The sequence below is a fragment of the Chrysemys picta genome, chromosome 14 (genome assembly GCF_011386835.1).
Source record: "Chrysemys picta bellii isolate R12L10 chromosome 14, ASM1138683v2, whole genome shotgun sequence".
NCBI classification, from domain to species: Eukaryota; Metazoa; Chordata; order Testudines; family Emydidae; genus Chrysemys; species Chrysemys picta.
This window is the reverse complement of record NC_088804.1, coordinates 11,731,590-11,747,663: the sequence shown is the minus strand read 5'-3', so window position 1 is coordinate 11,747,663 and position 16,074 is coordinate 11,731,590. Positions and strand designations below refer to the sequence as shown.

At 39.1% G+C, this 16,074-nt stretch overlaps 1 protein-coding gene across 1 annotated transcript in view; it reads right to left on the bottom strand.

Annotated features, from left to right (window-relative positions):
• The window catches only part of SLC7A6 (solute carrier family 7 member 6), a 46,621-nt gene that overhangs the window by 23,442 nt on the left and 7,105 nt on the right, over positions 1 to 16,074 (bottom strand). Inside the window, exons 2-4 of the mRNA XM_005306298.5 lie at positions 14,418 to 14,989; positions 7,652 to 7,777; positions 5,284 to 5,428 (exon numbers count right to left, since the gene is read on the bottom strand). Of these exons, the coding sequence (XP_005306355.2) occupies positions 5,284 to 5,428; positions 7,652 to 7,777; positions 14,418 to 14,949 (803 nt within the window). The 5' untranslated portion in view covers positions 14,950 to 14,989. The remainder of the gene's footprint in view (positions 1 to 5,283; positions 5,429 to 7,651; positions 7,778 to 14,417; positions 14,990 to 16,074) is intronic.

Below are 16,074 nucleotides of genomic sequence, written 5' to 3'. Positions count from 1 at the left end.
GGCACGCCGCGGGCCGGGGCACGCCGCGGGCCGGGGAGCAACATGGGTCCTAGAAGGACACGCCGCGGGCCGGGGAGCAACATGGGTCCTAGAGGTGGAGGTGAGAATGACAACAGACGAGACACTACTAGATGAGGGCGTGCTGGTGAAACGAGAGCTAATTCCCAGGACGGCCAGCAGGAGGCACTTTGGTGGTGAGGCCTGCCCCATTACACCCAGGCAGGAAATGGAAAACAGAGAGATGAGATGCCTTTAAAAAAAAAAAAAAAAAATTGAACACAAAACTACAGAGGAGTATTGATCTTCTCCCATTAATCCCCTAAAAACTCTATGAATGCAGAAGGTGGAAGAATCAGGGTATTTTCAAAACGAGAAAGAACCTTCAAGTCCAAACCTCAATGTCTGATACAACTTTAAGCCCAAGTTCTTTGACAAGAGAATGTAAAATACTGTATGTGGCTTCCCTGTGAGTATCCTAAATATTAATCAGAGGTTGCATACGCTCTCTCTCACATGACTGCCTTCCTACACCTTGACCTGAAATTCACAAAGGCATGGCTAAAAGGGAATGCTAGAATAGGAAAAATTATCTGCTTACCTGAAAATTTCCATTGTGCAAGTAATAAGGTCCACAGATCCATTACCATGAGTACTTCAGCCTGCATTCAGACCTGTCATTCCCTAGCATCAGATGAATGCACCACCTCCTGAAATTCCCTCCAGTTGAGAAATTCCACAGCCAAGATAATTCAAAGCTACTTTTTTAATTAGAGATTGTGTTAAATATACTTTGAGGAAACACACAAATTTCTCCTACGGCAGTGCATGGTATATTCTACCTAATCACAACAAACCCAAATACTGAGCTGTCAGTTTCCATCTGTACTGTGGATGATCCATTTGTCTCCAGAGTGAGCTGAATCTGTGGATCTTATTACACAGAAAGATAATTTTCAGCTAAGCAAAGACACATTTTTCTATTCTTCATGCTAAGGTCTACAAATTAGAGCTGCTGATTAATCGCAGTTAACTCACGCAATTAACTCAAAAAAACTAATCACGATTAAAAAAATTAATCGCAATTAATCGCAGTTTTAATCACACTGTTAAACAATAGAATACCAATTGAAATTTATTATATTTTGGATGTTTTTCTTCATTTTCATATATATTGATTTCAATTACAACACAGAATACAAGGTGTATATCTTTTATTACAAATATTTGCACTGTAAAAATGATAAACAAAAGAAACAGTATTTTTCAATTCACCTCATACAAGTACTGTAGTACAATCTTTATCGTGAAAGTGCAACTTACAAATGTATATTTTTTTGTTACTTAACTGCACTCAAAAACAAAACAATGTAAAACTTCAGAGCCCACAAGTCCAGTCAGTCCTGCTTCTTGTTCAGCCAATCGCTAAGACAAACAAGTTTGTTTACATTTACAGGAGATAATGCTGCCTGCTTCTTATTTACAATGTCACCAGAAAGTGAGAACAGGTATTTGCATGGCACTTTTGTAGCCAGCATTGCAAGGTATTTAAGTGCCAGATTAGCTAAACATTCATATGCCCCTTCATGCTTCGGCCACCATTTCAGAGGACATGCTTCCATGTTGATGATGCTCTTTAAAAAAAAAATGCATTAATTAAATTTGTGACTGAACTCCTTGGGGAAGAATTTTATGTTCCCTGCTCTGTTTTACCTGCATTGTGCCATATATTTCATGTTATAGCAGTCTGGGATTATGACCCAGCACATGTTGTTCATTTTAAAGAACAGTTTCACTGCAGATTTTACAAAACGCAAAGAAGGTACCAATGTGAGATTTCTAAGATGAACTGTCCCAGTCTTTAATCTCTCCTCATACAGAAGCTGTTTCATATCTGGCAAGCAATGGAAAAGTTGGCCAGACAGTGAGGGACCCTGATAAGCTTTACAAGATATCATTCCCCACCTCATGCTCCAAGTCGTGACACAGAGGCTGCAGGTCACTTTATTTACTGTTTCCAGCTGCAGAGAAGCTGATCACCAGCCCACCAAACTGACTTACCATGAATGAGATATTTCTGCGTGTAGGAGCCACTCTGCTAATCCAACTTTGCCAAATGTGTTTTGATGTTCATCTCCCCTTTAGTGGGTAGTACACACAGACAGAAGACTCCACCCAGGATGGGAGAATCTCTCTCCAGAGTAGGGTTGATTGTGTTCTTCCCAGTTATCAATCAGAGATGTTGATTGACACGACCTCTAAACAGATCTGTTCCAATGGAAGGAGCAGTGCTCTGAGACATCAGTGAATTATGATGTTTCAGCTGGTGGATGCTTTGTCTCTTTCTAGTACCTGTTCTCTGAACTAAATCAGGGAATGGTACAAAAAACACTCCAAAACCAACAACCCTAATTCTCTGCATTCACCAGTTGTGGGAGCAAATAATATACAACGGGAAGTAGATCTCTAGCTCTCATGCTCATCCCATGAATGAGATAGGGCAAGATGCAGGAGGAGGACCCAGAATTAGTGGATAGGTATCATATCCACTATGGATTTCTGATCTGTGTTACCACTTGTTTTCCATTATGGCAATCATCTATTACAAGTATTCTGAGATGAGACCTTTTCCCTGATGCTATTTATCATCTGTCCGAGCCTATAACTGACTTTGTTAGTGTCGTGCATTTCTTGAATCCAAGATACTCCAGAAACCGTACCACTCTGTTTGTTTCAGCTTCCTCTCTCTACAGAACCCCAATCAGAAAAACAGTCCGTAAAGAGAAGCAAATTTCCTTTTTCCCTAAAGCCTATATTATTGCTATCCTGGAGAGACCCTGAGAACACATATAAGACGGTAATGGGTGAAGTTGGGGAAAGAAAAAAAGGCTGCCATCCATCTGCAAAACATAGGAACTGTCCAAGGACCTAAAATGGGACTGTCCTCAAAGATGTTAGTCTTATTTGTCTCTCCTCCCCAACATGGACTCCTTCTGGGTGTCTCAAGAGAGATCTGGGAGTCAACAATGGGCTCCCATAAGCTCGACCCCTTTATTGCATGGGATCCACGTGGGGCAGATGGGTCTCTTCCCCTGGAGGTCTCAGCATAGGATATGAATAAGGGTCCCTGGGGGGGATGTTATAGAGGTGGCAGCAGAGGCTGAGAGTTGGGCCCAAATGCCCCTTACTGCATTCTGGTATTGGTAGGGTCCATGCTGTGTCCAGTACCCTCCACCTGACCTGAGGGGTAGGAGAGATTCAGCTCTGCAGTCAGAGGTATGGCTGCCAGTGTGATCTATATAGGGATTTAGGCATGATCCTCCATTTGGCATGCTGTCTTTCTGGCTTCACTGCCACTGGAGCCTGTTCTTTTCCATTTCTATGTGCCTCCTTTCCTGCCAGGAGAGGGGGCTGAGGCAATCCAGCCTGGCCTTGGCTATATTTTGCCCAGCAGTTAGCCTCTCTAATCCAACCTGGCTCCTTTCCTGCCCAGGGAAAGTTAATAGCGGTGACCTTGCCTGGGCTAAGCTGCGAAGGACGTTGCATTCTGCCCACAGAACTGGACCAAGCTCCCCAGTGAGATAGGCCTTTCATTTTGCCTTTTCCTCAGCTTAGCTCTGCTGCAGGGGCACCAGCCACTGCAAACACCTCAGAAGGGGAAGCAGAGCTGAGGGGACTTTCCCCCAAAATCAAATGCAGTTCTAGGACATGGCTGGGAATTAGACAGACACAGAGTGACAGAGATTCAAACAATTCAAAATTAAGAATTTTCATCAGAAAAGCTCTGCAGCCAGGTGGTCTGGTTGAACCTGCCCAGTACCATGGAAGCGGGGGTGGGGGTGGGGGGGAGAAATGGAGGAAGGACATTCTCCTGTTGCCAGTGACCGAGAGGTCTGGTTCTGCCCCCTAACTGCAAGCAGCCTGAAGTACCCATTGTAATGGATCTGTGGACCTTAGCATGAAGAAGAAATGCAGACATGTCACCTAATGAAACAAAAAAGCTGAAATGGCTCTTCAAGGGCATTAATCTTCAAGAAAAAAAAAGCCCAGGGACCTTTTCACATGTAATTGTGGACTAGAACTTTCACAGGACAAGCATGAGACAGGATGAGTATGGAAAAATTCTACCATACTCTCAAAGGAACTTCAGGAGACCAAAACACCTCCTTATTCTTTTGAGCATTAGTATAATATGGGCAATTAGAATTTGAAGCTTGCTTTATGAGTGAGAGTCACTGCCAGGAATAAAGCCTGTTGCATTAGAAACTTGAGCTTATGAATAACAAATAGATGTAAATGTTAATTAAATTAAATGTTCCTAGCAGAAAGCTTGTTTTTACATGAAATCCAATAGAAAAAAGTTACTTAACTGTTAACACAGCAGAATATTATCTTTAAGGGGAAGGTGGAAAGATATTGCAATAGCACTCAAAAGGGAGTTTTTAAAATAAATGTTCTCTGCCAACAGATGCAGAAAGACAAGATAACTAACGTAAGCACAGTGTTAAATCTTTTATGGGTAGGTGTACACCACTCACTAGCAAAGCGGTTAAAAAGAGACATTGTCAACCTGAAATCTAGTCAGTTAAAAAAGATGGTTGCTAATTGTCATTTTGCAACAACAATTCTTAAAGGAAATTCTCCTTTGCTGTGTGTAAGCTCAAACAGGGCAAACTGACTAATAACGCATAAAGCAAGCCAGCTGGGGAAAAAAGGAAACCTCTCTCTCTCATATCTTTCAGCTATAGCAATCTTAGCTGTTACTTGTAATAGGTAAAAATTGTCAGACAGATGTGAATTTTACATTAACCATTTCTGTTTAAAGACTGAGCTACACAATTAACTGACTTGTCAGGCGCACATTTGCAGCATTCATCTGTGCGTGGAGATTATGTTTTGAGACTTTGAAACTGTCATGGCAATTGCACAGATGAAAACATTGTGTGCACCATTTACACTGCAATATTACAGTCTATTTGTAAAGAACTATCCATGATACGTAACTGCAAAGTAACGATTCCTAATCAACTAGTATGCCGTAGTCATCAGGGCTTCCTTACTTTTAAAGTGTTTCAGCCGTTAATAAACCTTACGCTTAATAATCCTGTGTTGGTGATCCAGTATAAAGTTGTGAGAGTTGTGTGTCCATACAGAGTAGTTCTACCATAATCAAATTCCTTGTCAGCTCAGAACACATTTCAGTGAAAAATAGTCACTACCTTAGTGACTTAAGAACTGTCCAAGTTTAATGAAATAACATCCTTATTAAAAAAATGGATCCTTTACCTTTCTGGGTTTTTTATTTCTTCTGTTACAAAATTAAGGGTATCCCAGCCTGAGTAAGAGAACAGAGCAGAATACAGTGCAAGAGAAATGTCTCCTAGGTCCCAAGAAGATCCCTCAAAGGAGTTCTGAAAGTGTCCTGAATGTCCTGTGTGTTGGGGAGAAATACATATATACATTATTGTATGACAGTAAGTAAAAATGTTTTTTAGTTTGATATACAAAGTTGAAAACAAGCCAAGAACTAGGAATTTTGACATTCCTTCAAGCTCACTCACTGACCCATCCTTCCATTCTGCCTGTTACAGCCTTGAGAATAAGCAGAGCACTTAATTTTATAAAAATTCGACTCTATGGGGAACTCAGAAAGCATTATTATTATGCAATAAATACCTGACCTGTTCACAGTAACAGCAGAGACAGAACTGAGGGACAGTGAAGTACAGGCTTGTAACCCAAAATACAGTTCAATCATAGTTGTAACAGCATTGGGGCAGTATCCTTTCGGCTCAAGCCAATGTATACAAATGAAATGATACAATTCTATGGGTCATACCATCTCTGATATTCTGAACCACTTTGTTTGTGTGTGCCAAAACTAAGCCTTTGGGGGGGGAGGGGTTGGTAGGCAGGGATTACTCTTTACAAAATGCACGCAGATTGATAAAATTAGTCATTTATCCAAATGGATAAATACCTGTATTTAAATTTTGTTAAAGTTCTGATTTATTTGATGAGTTATAGTTACTTCATAGGTCCAGACTACTATCCATTACATTGTAAACATTTAAGTGCATACAAAAAGATGTGACGAGTCAATGAATATGTGCATATTAAGAGGTAGGCCAATTTAGTTTAAGCATCAAAAGGGCCAAATTGATAGCAATTAAGGGAACGTAAACATTTAATTAAATAATAGTTGGGAGAAAATCTTCCCAAGTACACTTAAGTCTTGTGTGCTATCAATACTGTTGTGACTAATATCATTTACGTCACTCTTCAACTTGGAGTGATTTTTTTCCAACATGTGCTGACATTGTCAGCACAGTGGCAATACAATAGCAATATAAACAGTTTATAATATTGACTACAGGAAGGCGAGTTACTATCTTGTACATTCCAATGCCCAAATATATAGCTATAGTTCTAAACACCTTGTACTTTTTACAGCAATAGGCTGCTATTTGTAGGGTGGGAAAAGCAGTTTATAAGGCATTGCCAAGGTTGACCAGCCCAAATATTTGAGTCCTTTAATGTGTCACTGCATCTCTGTCCTCCTCAGTATCTTGGATGACACTGAGGAAGATGGAGCAACAGCCAAGTTAGGAGCAGGGAAGAAGGTAGGCAGCATCCAGGATGTTAGTGGTAAACATATTAAGGTCAATGGAGCAGCTGATGGTGCAGAGGTGTTTTGTACTGAAGAAGTGACACACTGTTCTCATAGAAGCACATTCTGTTCCATACCAGTCCAAGAATAAGGAAAGAACATGGGCTACAGTCCCTCAATAATGACTTCACTCTAAACACACAAAGTATAATTTGGGCTAAAGACACATTTTTCATATAATTTAAAATTGGGTTGTGTACTTTTTTAAGCCAATCAAGAAAGCTTCCAAAATACACAGGAGTAAAACTCAAAAAAAAAAAGTGCGATGGAAAACATCTTTAAACTAAAATATTAAGACTAATAAGAAAAAGAACCAGCAATAAACTATTTAATGCTGAACAATAAAGAAGAGAAGTCAGGAACTAAGTAAGCTGGGCTGATACTCCTTCTATAGATGCAGTACAGTCACCTTCAGAGGCACACATCTAAGTGTATAGCTCCTTTTAAATGGCTTTGAGCCCATTCAGCTTCACAGACAAATATCTGTGAAGGCATACTTCTGAAGAGAAGTATTGCAATTGTACAGTTTTGTGTAACTGCACATTTTATCCAAAATCCAGACTACAAAAAGCTTAGATTGAGGTTCACTGAACCTAACAATATGATAGTATGATTTGTTTATTAGACGGAGAGATCATCTTTCTCTATTCATACAGTATTTTGCAAGTTCTCCATGTTGCTGCTTGCTCTTTCATTCCACTAACCGTTCCAAACCAGAGGGTGTAAAATTGCTTAGGTGTGTTAGGCCAATTCAAGTATGATCTTCATTCACAACATTGGCCACGTTGTTAATATCTGGATGGATATGTTGGACCTTATTGCTTAATAGAGATATCTGGTATTACATAAATATAAATTTAACATTACAGATTAATTTAAAAATACTGTTTTGCAGCTACTATGGATATTCCTAATGAAAACCAAACTGATTATTCCCCAGCCTTATTGATACACACCAACCTCTAATTAGTTTTATAAGCTTACCCTGGCATAGTTTAACAATTCCTGTTATGATGATGACAATAAGGGCAATGACTTTAGCATACGTGAATACATCCTGCACCCTTGTTCCCCATTTAACACAGGCACAATTTATAAATGTTAGAAGACCTAGGAGACAAAAAAGGAAGATGAAAAGGAAGTTATGCATGATCTTTGTTAAGCACAGATTTTAATTACTGTCCATGTCAGTGTATAGATGCTAAATTTAAACTATGCTAAAATAAGCTTAAGAGCCTGGGAAAATTAAACTAAGCAATGTTTACTGGTACTCATAACGTATTGTCTTACTATTATGCATTGCTTAATTTATGACAAAAAAAACAAGACAGGGGAACATCAATTCTAAAGACATATTGGATTCTTTTTGCCAAGGACAGGAAGAAAGACCCTCCACCACATGTCAGACCTGCTGGGCCTGTTCCCATTTTCCTGGTTTTACCCCTCACTCTTGTGGCCCCGTTCTGTAACTATCATTCAAGCCAAAGGCCGCAGAGAATGTCCTCTCATTTTATCTTTTACAATAATGTTCTGGGTCACCTCAAAACTCCTTTAGACAGAAGTAAAAAATGGTAAGTTAATTATTTTGCCCTTTTCTTGGTAGCTTGAAGATTAGTTCAACATCCAAGATAATTTCACAGGTTTTATAGTCTTTAAAATATGAAATTTGGAAAGCCAACAGTTGAAAAAGACAAGGTTAGAACAGATCTGACCAATTAGCAGGGTAAGCTCCACAGATAAGGCAACATTTGACTGATGGAAAATTTTTTTAATTAAAACTGGTGTTAGTGTGATGAAAATGAAAATAAGGAGTCACCTTGGGGAACACAAATTCACATTCCTGTATAACAGTACTTTAAGATTGGTTCTTCAAAGAGTTGAGCCCCTCTGGGTATAGACAATGTATTCTTTTACTTAAATTATGTAGAGATTACCATTTTATTTTCCTTCAGCATTAGCTATTCACAGACTGCTCAACTCTAGAGGATACTTTACAACATAAAGGCACATAATATTTGGACCACATTAAGTAATGTTGTCTAACCTGAGGTTATTTCCCAAATAGCTCAATAATAGCCCTATTTGACAACTTTAAAATAATTTGAAAACATTCAGTTCTGTCTCTTTGGGAATACACTCTCCCCCATCCCCGCCCCTGGTGAAATTAAAGGAATATGTTTAATCTCACAAGTATTCCAGCTAATTGTGTCTGGCTAAGCAGCAGTTCTGCAGAAAAGGACCTGGAGATTACAGTGGATGAGAAGCTGGATATGAGTCAGCAGTGTGCCCTTGTTGCCAAGAAGGCCAATGGCATATTGGGCTGTATTAGTAGGAGCATTGCCAGCAGATTGAGGGAAGTGATTATTCCCCTCTACTTGGCACTGGTGAGGCCACACCTGGAGTACTGCGTCCAGTTTTGGTCCCAGCACTACAGAAGGGATGTGCACAAACTGGAGAGAGAGTCCAGTGGAGGGCAACGAAAATGATTAGGGGGCTGGGGCACATGACTTACGAGGAGAAGCTGAGGGAACTGGGGTTATTTAGTCTGCAGAAGAGAAGAGTGAGGGGAGAATTGATAACAGCCTTCAACTACCTGAAGGGGGGTTCCAAAGAGGATGGAGCTCAGCTGTTCTCAGTGGTGGCAGATGACGGAACAAGGAGCAATGGTCTCAAGTTGCAGTGGGGGAGGCCTAGGTTGGATATTAGGAAACACTTTTTCACTAGGAGGAGGATGAAGCACTGGAATGGGTTACCTAGGGAGGTGGTGGTGGAATCTCCATCCTTAGAGGTTTTTAAGGCCTGGCTTGACAAAGCCCTGGCTGGGATGATTTAGTGGGTTTTGGTCCTGCTTTGAGTAGGGGATTGGATAGATGACCTCCTGAGGTCTCTTCCAACCCTAATCATCCATGATTCTATGACTTTAGACTTGCTCATGTAACCAAATTTATCAGATCATCTCTCCTCTGATTGCGGTTGCTAGCACTACACTCAACAGTTCGCAGTATTGCTCTATTCTTGTGTTCATTTTTTCCTCAAATATTTTAAAATATTAAACAGCTCCTTCCCATCCTAAGTACCATCTGAATATTCAGGAATTATCTAACTGTATCTTCATTGTTTTTCTACAATTCAGATTAATTTTTGCACTATCCAGATTATAATTAATCTATTTCAATCCTGCATTTTGGGCATTTCCCCAGATGCAGATATTTGCACTAGCAAACAATATATGGTTAGTGAAATTCAATTGTATTTTACTAAGCTTTCTTACTGAAAAAACATGGTATTATAAGGGTATCTTAAACAATGTAGGCACATTGATTGATAAAGTGATGCAGTGGCAAACCAAAACTAACTAATATACAATGCAATTTTCTGGAATAAAGTTCCTTCTCTTATATAGTTTAAAGCTTGGTTAAAGAGCTACAACCCAACAAGGAAAAAAAAAGGTGCAGCACATGGAGATAGGAATGTACTTAGTCCAGTTACCCCATGGAAGAATAATAATTCAAAAATAAAAAACAAGGGTAATGATCCCATACAAGTGTGAGACTGGTGAACTTGAAAAGTTGGCAACTGAAAAGGATGAACCACATTTCCTTCAACTTGTCAAGACTGGGAAAAACAGAAGTATCAAATTTCGAAAACCATGACTGTAGCAGCTCCTGAGAAACACTCAGGGGAAAACAATTGGCATCAGATCTGCCTTCCAACATAAACAAACAGCTGTTTTTGTTACTCTATAATAAACAATACTTATGTGAACAGGATTTTTTATTCTAGCCAACAGTTTTTAGGTAGTGATTTTCCATATGCAAATGATTTTTTATGAAAAATTTTCCTATTGCAAAGATGTTAGAACATTTGGTCTCTGTTTTCATGACAATTTGATTGTGAAGTGCTGTCCTATCTCTGGAGTTTAAAAAATCTAATTAAGAATCTGGACAAATCAAACCATTTCATTTTTAGACTATGCTTTTTTCTGGTTACTAAGAGTATGTCTACACTTACCATGGATCGACACTGCAGCAATCGATCCACCGAGGGTCGATTTAGCGGGTCTAGTGAACACCCGCTAAATCGACTGCAGATTGCTCTTCTGTCGACTCCGGTACTCCACCAGAACGAGAAGCATAAGGTAAGTCATCGGGAGAGTTTTTCCCATCGACCCAACGCAGTGTAGACACTGCAATAAGTCGACTTAAGCTACGTCGACTCCAGGTATGTTATTCATGTAGCTGGAGTTGTGTAACTTAGGTTGACTTCACTCTGCAGTGTAGACCTGCCCTAAGATTACTTCTATCAATTTTGTTGCAGCTGTTGTCAATTTGCTAGCTTATATTGATAGCATTGTAAAGTGTGCCTGTGCATTTTGAGATGATATCCCACGATAGTAAAGATTTCAGAAGTGAGTGGTAAAGTGTCACAACATTTGGAATTTTCAGGAAACAGATGATCTTGCAGTATATCAGCTAATAAACGATTTGTATTTGTTACTATGTATATTGGAAAACAAAATCTCCATTTTTGCACAGGAACTATCCCCAACAATGTTCAGACACACTGCTTATGTTGGTTTTCCTTAACAAGTTAGTACCCTTCACAGATTTTATTTGATTCTCAATTTTAGGTTGCAAGCTGCTGCCAAGTAGCAAGGGAGGACTTCTGTAGTGACAGAGCTACATATAAAAGTAGTGCAGTGGGGTGAGTCCTAGCAAGGACGTCAAGTGGTTGAGGGCAGGATTTTAAAGTACACAACTGATTTCTAAACAAAGCTTTTCTGCAAAGGTTTCTCCCTGCTGCCATAACCGCAAAGGAGACTGATTTATGAAATTACCTCTCCTTCTCCAAGATAGACACATGTTAAGATCTAATGCTAGGTTAATCAAGCATGAATGCCATAGCCTCTTCAGCCAAAAACAATGTGTCTGTTTTTCTCTCATTTCTGTCTTTAACGTAAGAACAGTTATACTGGATCAGACCAATGATCCACATAGCCCAGTATCCAGTCCAGCCCAACAATAGCCAGTGCCAGATGCTTCAGAGGAAATGAACAGAACATGGCAATTTACCAAGTGATACATCTCCTGTCATCCAGTCCCAGCTTCTTGCAGGGAGAGGTTTCGGGAAACCCAATGCATGGGGCTGCATCCATGACCATCTTGGCTCATAGTCATTGATGGATCTATCCTTCATCAACTTATCTAATTCTTTTTGAACCAAGTTATACTTTTGGCCTTCACATCCCTGGGCAAAAAGTTCCACAGGGAGAACGTAGGTTGTGTGATCTACTTTCTTTTGTTTTGTTTGTTTCTTTTAAATCTGCTACCTATTAATTTCATTGGGTGACCCTTGGTTTGTGTGTTATGTGAATGGGTAAATAACACTTCCTTATTCACTTTCTCCAGATCATTCATGATTTTATAGACCTCTATCATATCTCTCCCCTTAGTCATCTCTTTTCTAAGCTGATCAGTCCCAGTCTTTTTAATCTCTCCTCCAATGGAAGCTCTTCTTTACCACTTAGAATGTTTGTTGCCCTTTTCCAATTGTAATATATCTTTTTGAGATGGGGAGATCAGAACTGCATACAGCATTCAAGGTGTGGTCTTACCATGGATTTAGAAAATATCACAATGCCACTATAATTCTTATCTATCCCTTTCCTAATGGTTCCCAACATTGTTAGTTATTTTGTCTGCTGCTGCACCAGAGCTGAATTTCATCTGCCATTGTGTTGCCCAGTCATTCAGTTTGGTAAGATCCCTTTGTAACTCTTCGCAATCAGTTTGGACTCAACTATCTTGAATAATTTTGTATCATCTGAAAATTTTGCCACCTCACATGCTTTCCAGATTATTTATGAATATGCTGAACACCCTAAATCCTTGGCAGACCTTGCTATTTACCGCTCTCCATTATGAAAATAGACTGTTTCCTATCTTTTAACCAGTTACTGATCCATGAGATCAGTTTCCTTATTGTACAAAAGGGGATTTTCAACTATCAGAGCCTTATAAAAAACATGTAATTTATAATCGTAGGCACAAAAGGTATTTTCTCATCTGTATGAGAAGGAAAGATTAGTGAAACTTTACTAACCTACCCATGGTGGATAAACATTTTTTTTTTTAAATCAAAAAGTTGGATTTTTAAATTTAAATTTGAAGTCACTGGCTAAGTACTAAACCAGCTTTTGACAGCAATAGCCTCTTCTGCAGGCGCTGAGAGAATATTTTCTTCATTTAAACCAGTTCAGTTGAATAACTAGAGTTCAATCAAAGTTGAGAAACTGTTTGGAAGTTGAAAAAGCTTGTTTTTCTCTTCCAAATCTATAAATAAAAACAATGAGGATGAGATCTACTAGTTCTAAAATCTTGAAGGACCTGGTAACCAGAAACAATCAGTCCAATTCATTAAGTACAGCTAATACTTTGTTTTATTAAATAGCTTTAAATGAGAAATATGCTGTGATTATTTTTCTTGTGTATCCACCACACTTCAGATAATTTTATTTAATAACAATTTGAAAATGCTGATTGTGCATTTTTAATTTAATGTCAATGACTTCTAAATGCAGCTAGACAAATCACAAACAATTGATCACTCTGTAATAAATAAATGTCATTCATCTAAGTGTAAAAATTAAGAATTGGAAAAAATGTATATTAAGATATAGATTTGCAAAAAGTTAGCAAAAAGTACCAAAATTAGTATAAATTTAGTATTAATAAAGACTATATTTAGTTGCAAAACACCATGTTTTAACAGTTATACCAATCAACAAGAATCAATTTTTCTTTAGGAAAATAACTGAAAAGTATAAATGCAAAACTAGATTAAAAATCCATTATTTTAATCAAGGTTCCCTGTTTACGGATTTAAATAATTATAAAAACCACCTTGATTTAAATCAATTCACCCAGCACCCAACTCAAAAAAAAAAAAAAAAAAAAGTTACTTGAGTCCCAAAAGATAGGCCTCTGTCAATAAAGCTATTCCCTGAAAGTGAAGTTTATAAGTGAATAGTGTGTGTTTGAAAGCACACAAGATTTCTAATAAGAAATTGAGTTTTCTGGAAGTCATGGAGGGAGGCAGAGACACAGAGAGAAAATTACATAAACCTAGCCTTTCTGTTTAAAGATGCCACTGCTAAATTCTGCCAGCCATAATTAAAAATTCCTCCAAGAAGAATTAGGACTTGAGCTAAATTTTAGCTAAGAGTGAAAGATCTTGCCTTTAAGATGTCAAAATATCCTTGTCATGCAAATCCAATCTATGTTGATTACCTTTCCTTACTCTAACTCAGGCATCGGCAACCTTTGGCATGCGGCTCGCCAGGGTAAGCACCCTGGCGAGCCGGGCCAGTTTGTTTACCTGCCACATCTGCAGATTCGGCCGATTGCGGCTCCCACTGGCCACAGTTCGCTCGCTCCAGGCCAATGGGGGCGGCGGCCAACACATCCCTCAGCCCGCGCCACTTCCCGCTGCCCCCATTGGCCTGGAGCGGCAAACCGCGACCAGTGGGAGCCGCAAGCGGCCGAACCTGTGGACGTGGCAGGTAAACAAACAGGCCTGGCCCGCCAGGGTGCTTACCCTGGCGAGCTGCGTTCCAAAGGTTGCCGATCCCTGTTCTAACTCAAACCATTCTAGATTCAGAATGCTACAGTTCTGGAATCTAAACTGGACTATATGTAAGAGATGTTCACGGTCAAGATAATAATCGTATTAGTTGTCACATAATACTTACATATACAAGCAGCTGCGATGAGACGACAGGCAACATAAGGAGGCTCACAAGAAGGGAAGACAGGCTGCACAATGTAGTTAGCAAAGGTTATTGCAATAATTGCCTGACTAGTTGGCTCAACAATTAATAATGAGGTCCATAAGCGAATAAAAGCAACAAAGCTCCCAAAGGCCTCCAAGATATATGCATAGCTGGCTCCTGACTTGATAATAGTGGTTCCCAGTTCAGCATAGCAGAGTGCTCCAAACACTGAAAAAATCCCCCCGGTTGCCCAGATTATTAGCGACAATCCATAGGAGGCACTGTAGATGAGAACTCCTTTAGGTGACACAAAGATACCCGAACCAATCATGTTGCCTACAATGAGGCTGATTCCATTAAGCAAAGAGATTTCTTTCTTCAGCTGCATTGTTTCTTTGTTTCTTTCATACATTTCACAGCTGTCACTTGAATCTGGCTTGCCCGCTTCCTTGATGGGAGAGTATTCAGCCAGTGAGTTATGAACCACTGTACCATTTGCCCTTTCTTCCATTGTGGAATTCTTGTGTATTCTCTATAACACCAATCCCAATCTAAAACAAAATTACAGACAGCTAAAAATTAATAACATCAATAACTTTTCGTCTAACCCGTCACATCAATTCTTCTTTCTATTTGGAGCATAGGACTGACCTGTGTAACCTCCTTTTGTGTAATATCCTTCTTTTGCTACCTTGTGCTATGTGATTTGGATGGTAAAACATGACATTTGAACAAGTGACAGTCTCAAAATATCTTGGAAGAAAAAGGTGAAAAGAAAAATACATGGTGCTGATTTGCCAGGGGGGGAGTTGTGGGGAAGCACAGAGCAGAGAAAATCCAAAGGTCATTGACACCTGTCAGTTGAATTGGAAAGATCAAAAGGGGTAATGGAGGTGTATAAGGAAAGAGAAAGCATAGTACAAGAAAGAATAGAAGGTGGAAGTAGTGAAGATGACAGGTTTATTGCAATATAAAAAAAACACATTTCAATACGTTTCATTCTTTCCTCTTCCATAACTGATTGTTTTTAAAAGCACCCAAGAATACAGAAGTGGAAAAAGTGTGGATAAAGTTTCTGAATGGTTCACATTTATTTTCCGGGACTTAAGAGACTTACATCTCAAGTCTCCAGAGGATCTTACCCTCCCTCCTTCTTATAAAGGATCACTGCTGGCCTCAACACTTAAGACATAAGATGATACCAATATCAAAAATTCTGAAATACAGACACAATATAGAAGTTTAGAGATGAAAAAATCTGATTAAATACAAATGGATTTTTAATTTGCATTGACACTAGCTTTCATTCAAAATCTAACTTCTGATTGGATTATCAGGAGTTTCATAAGAGTGAGCCTACATCTTTCCTAAAAATGTGCTATCATTTTCGTATGTCTTTGCCAAGCACTAAACCCTGAGTGCACATTTCAGGGGCCTACTGCAGACAGAAAAATGCAAGTCGGGGTGAGATTTGGCAAAGCAGTTGCTCTAGCAGAGAAAGCAACTAGTTTATCTTGGATTATATTTTCTTTATAACAGAAATTTAATTAGGGGTATTTCATTCCAAAATTAAACTTTTTATCTTGAAATTGATCCTGGCACTAACCTAGTAAAGAGGGAAAAGGCACATACAAAG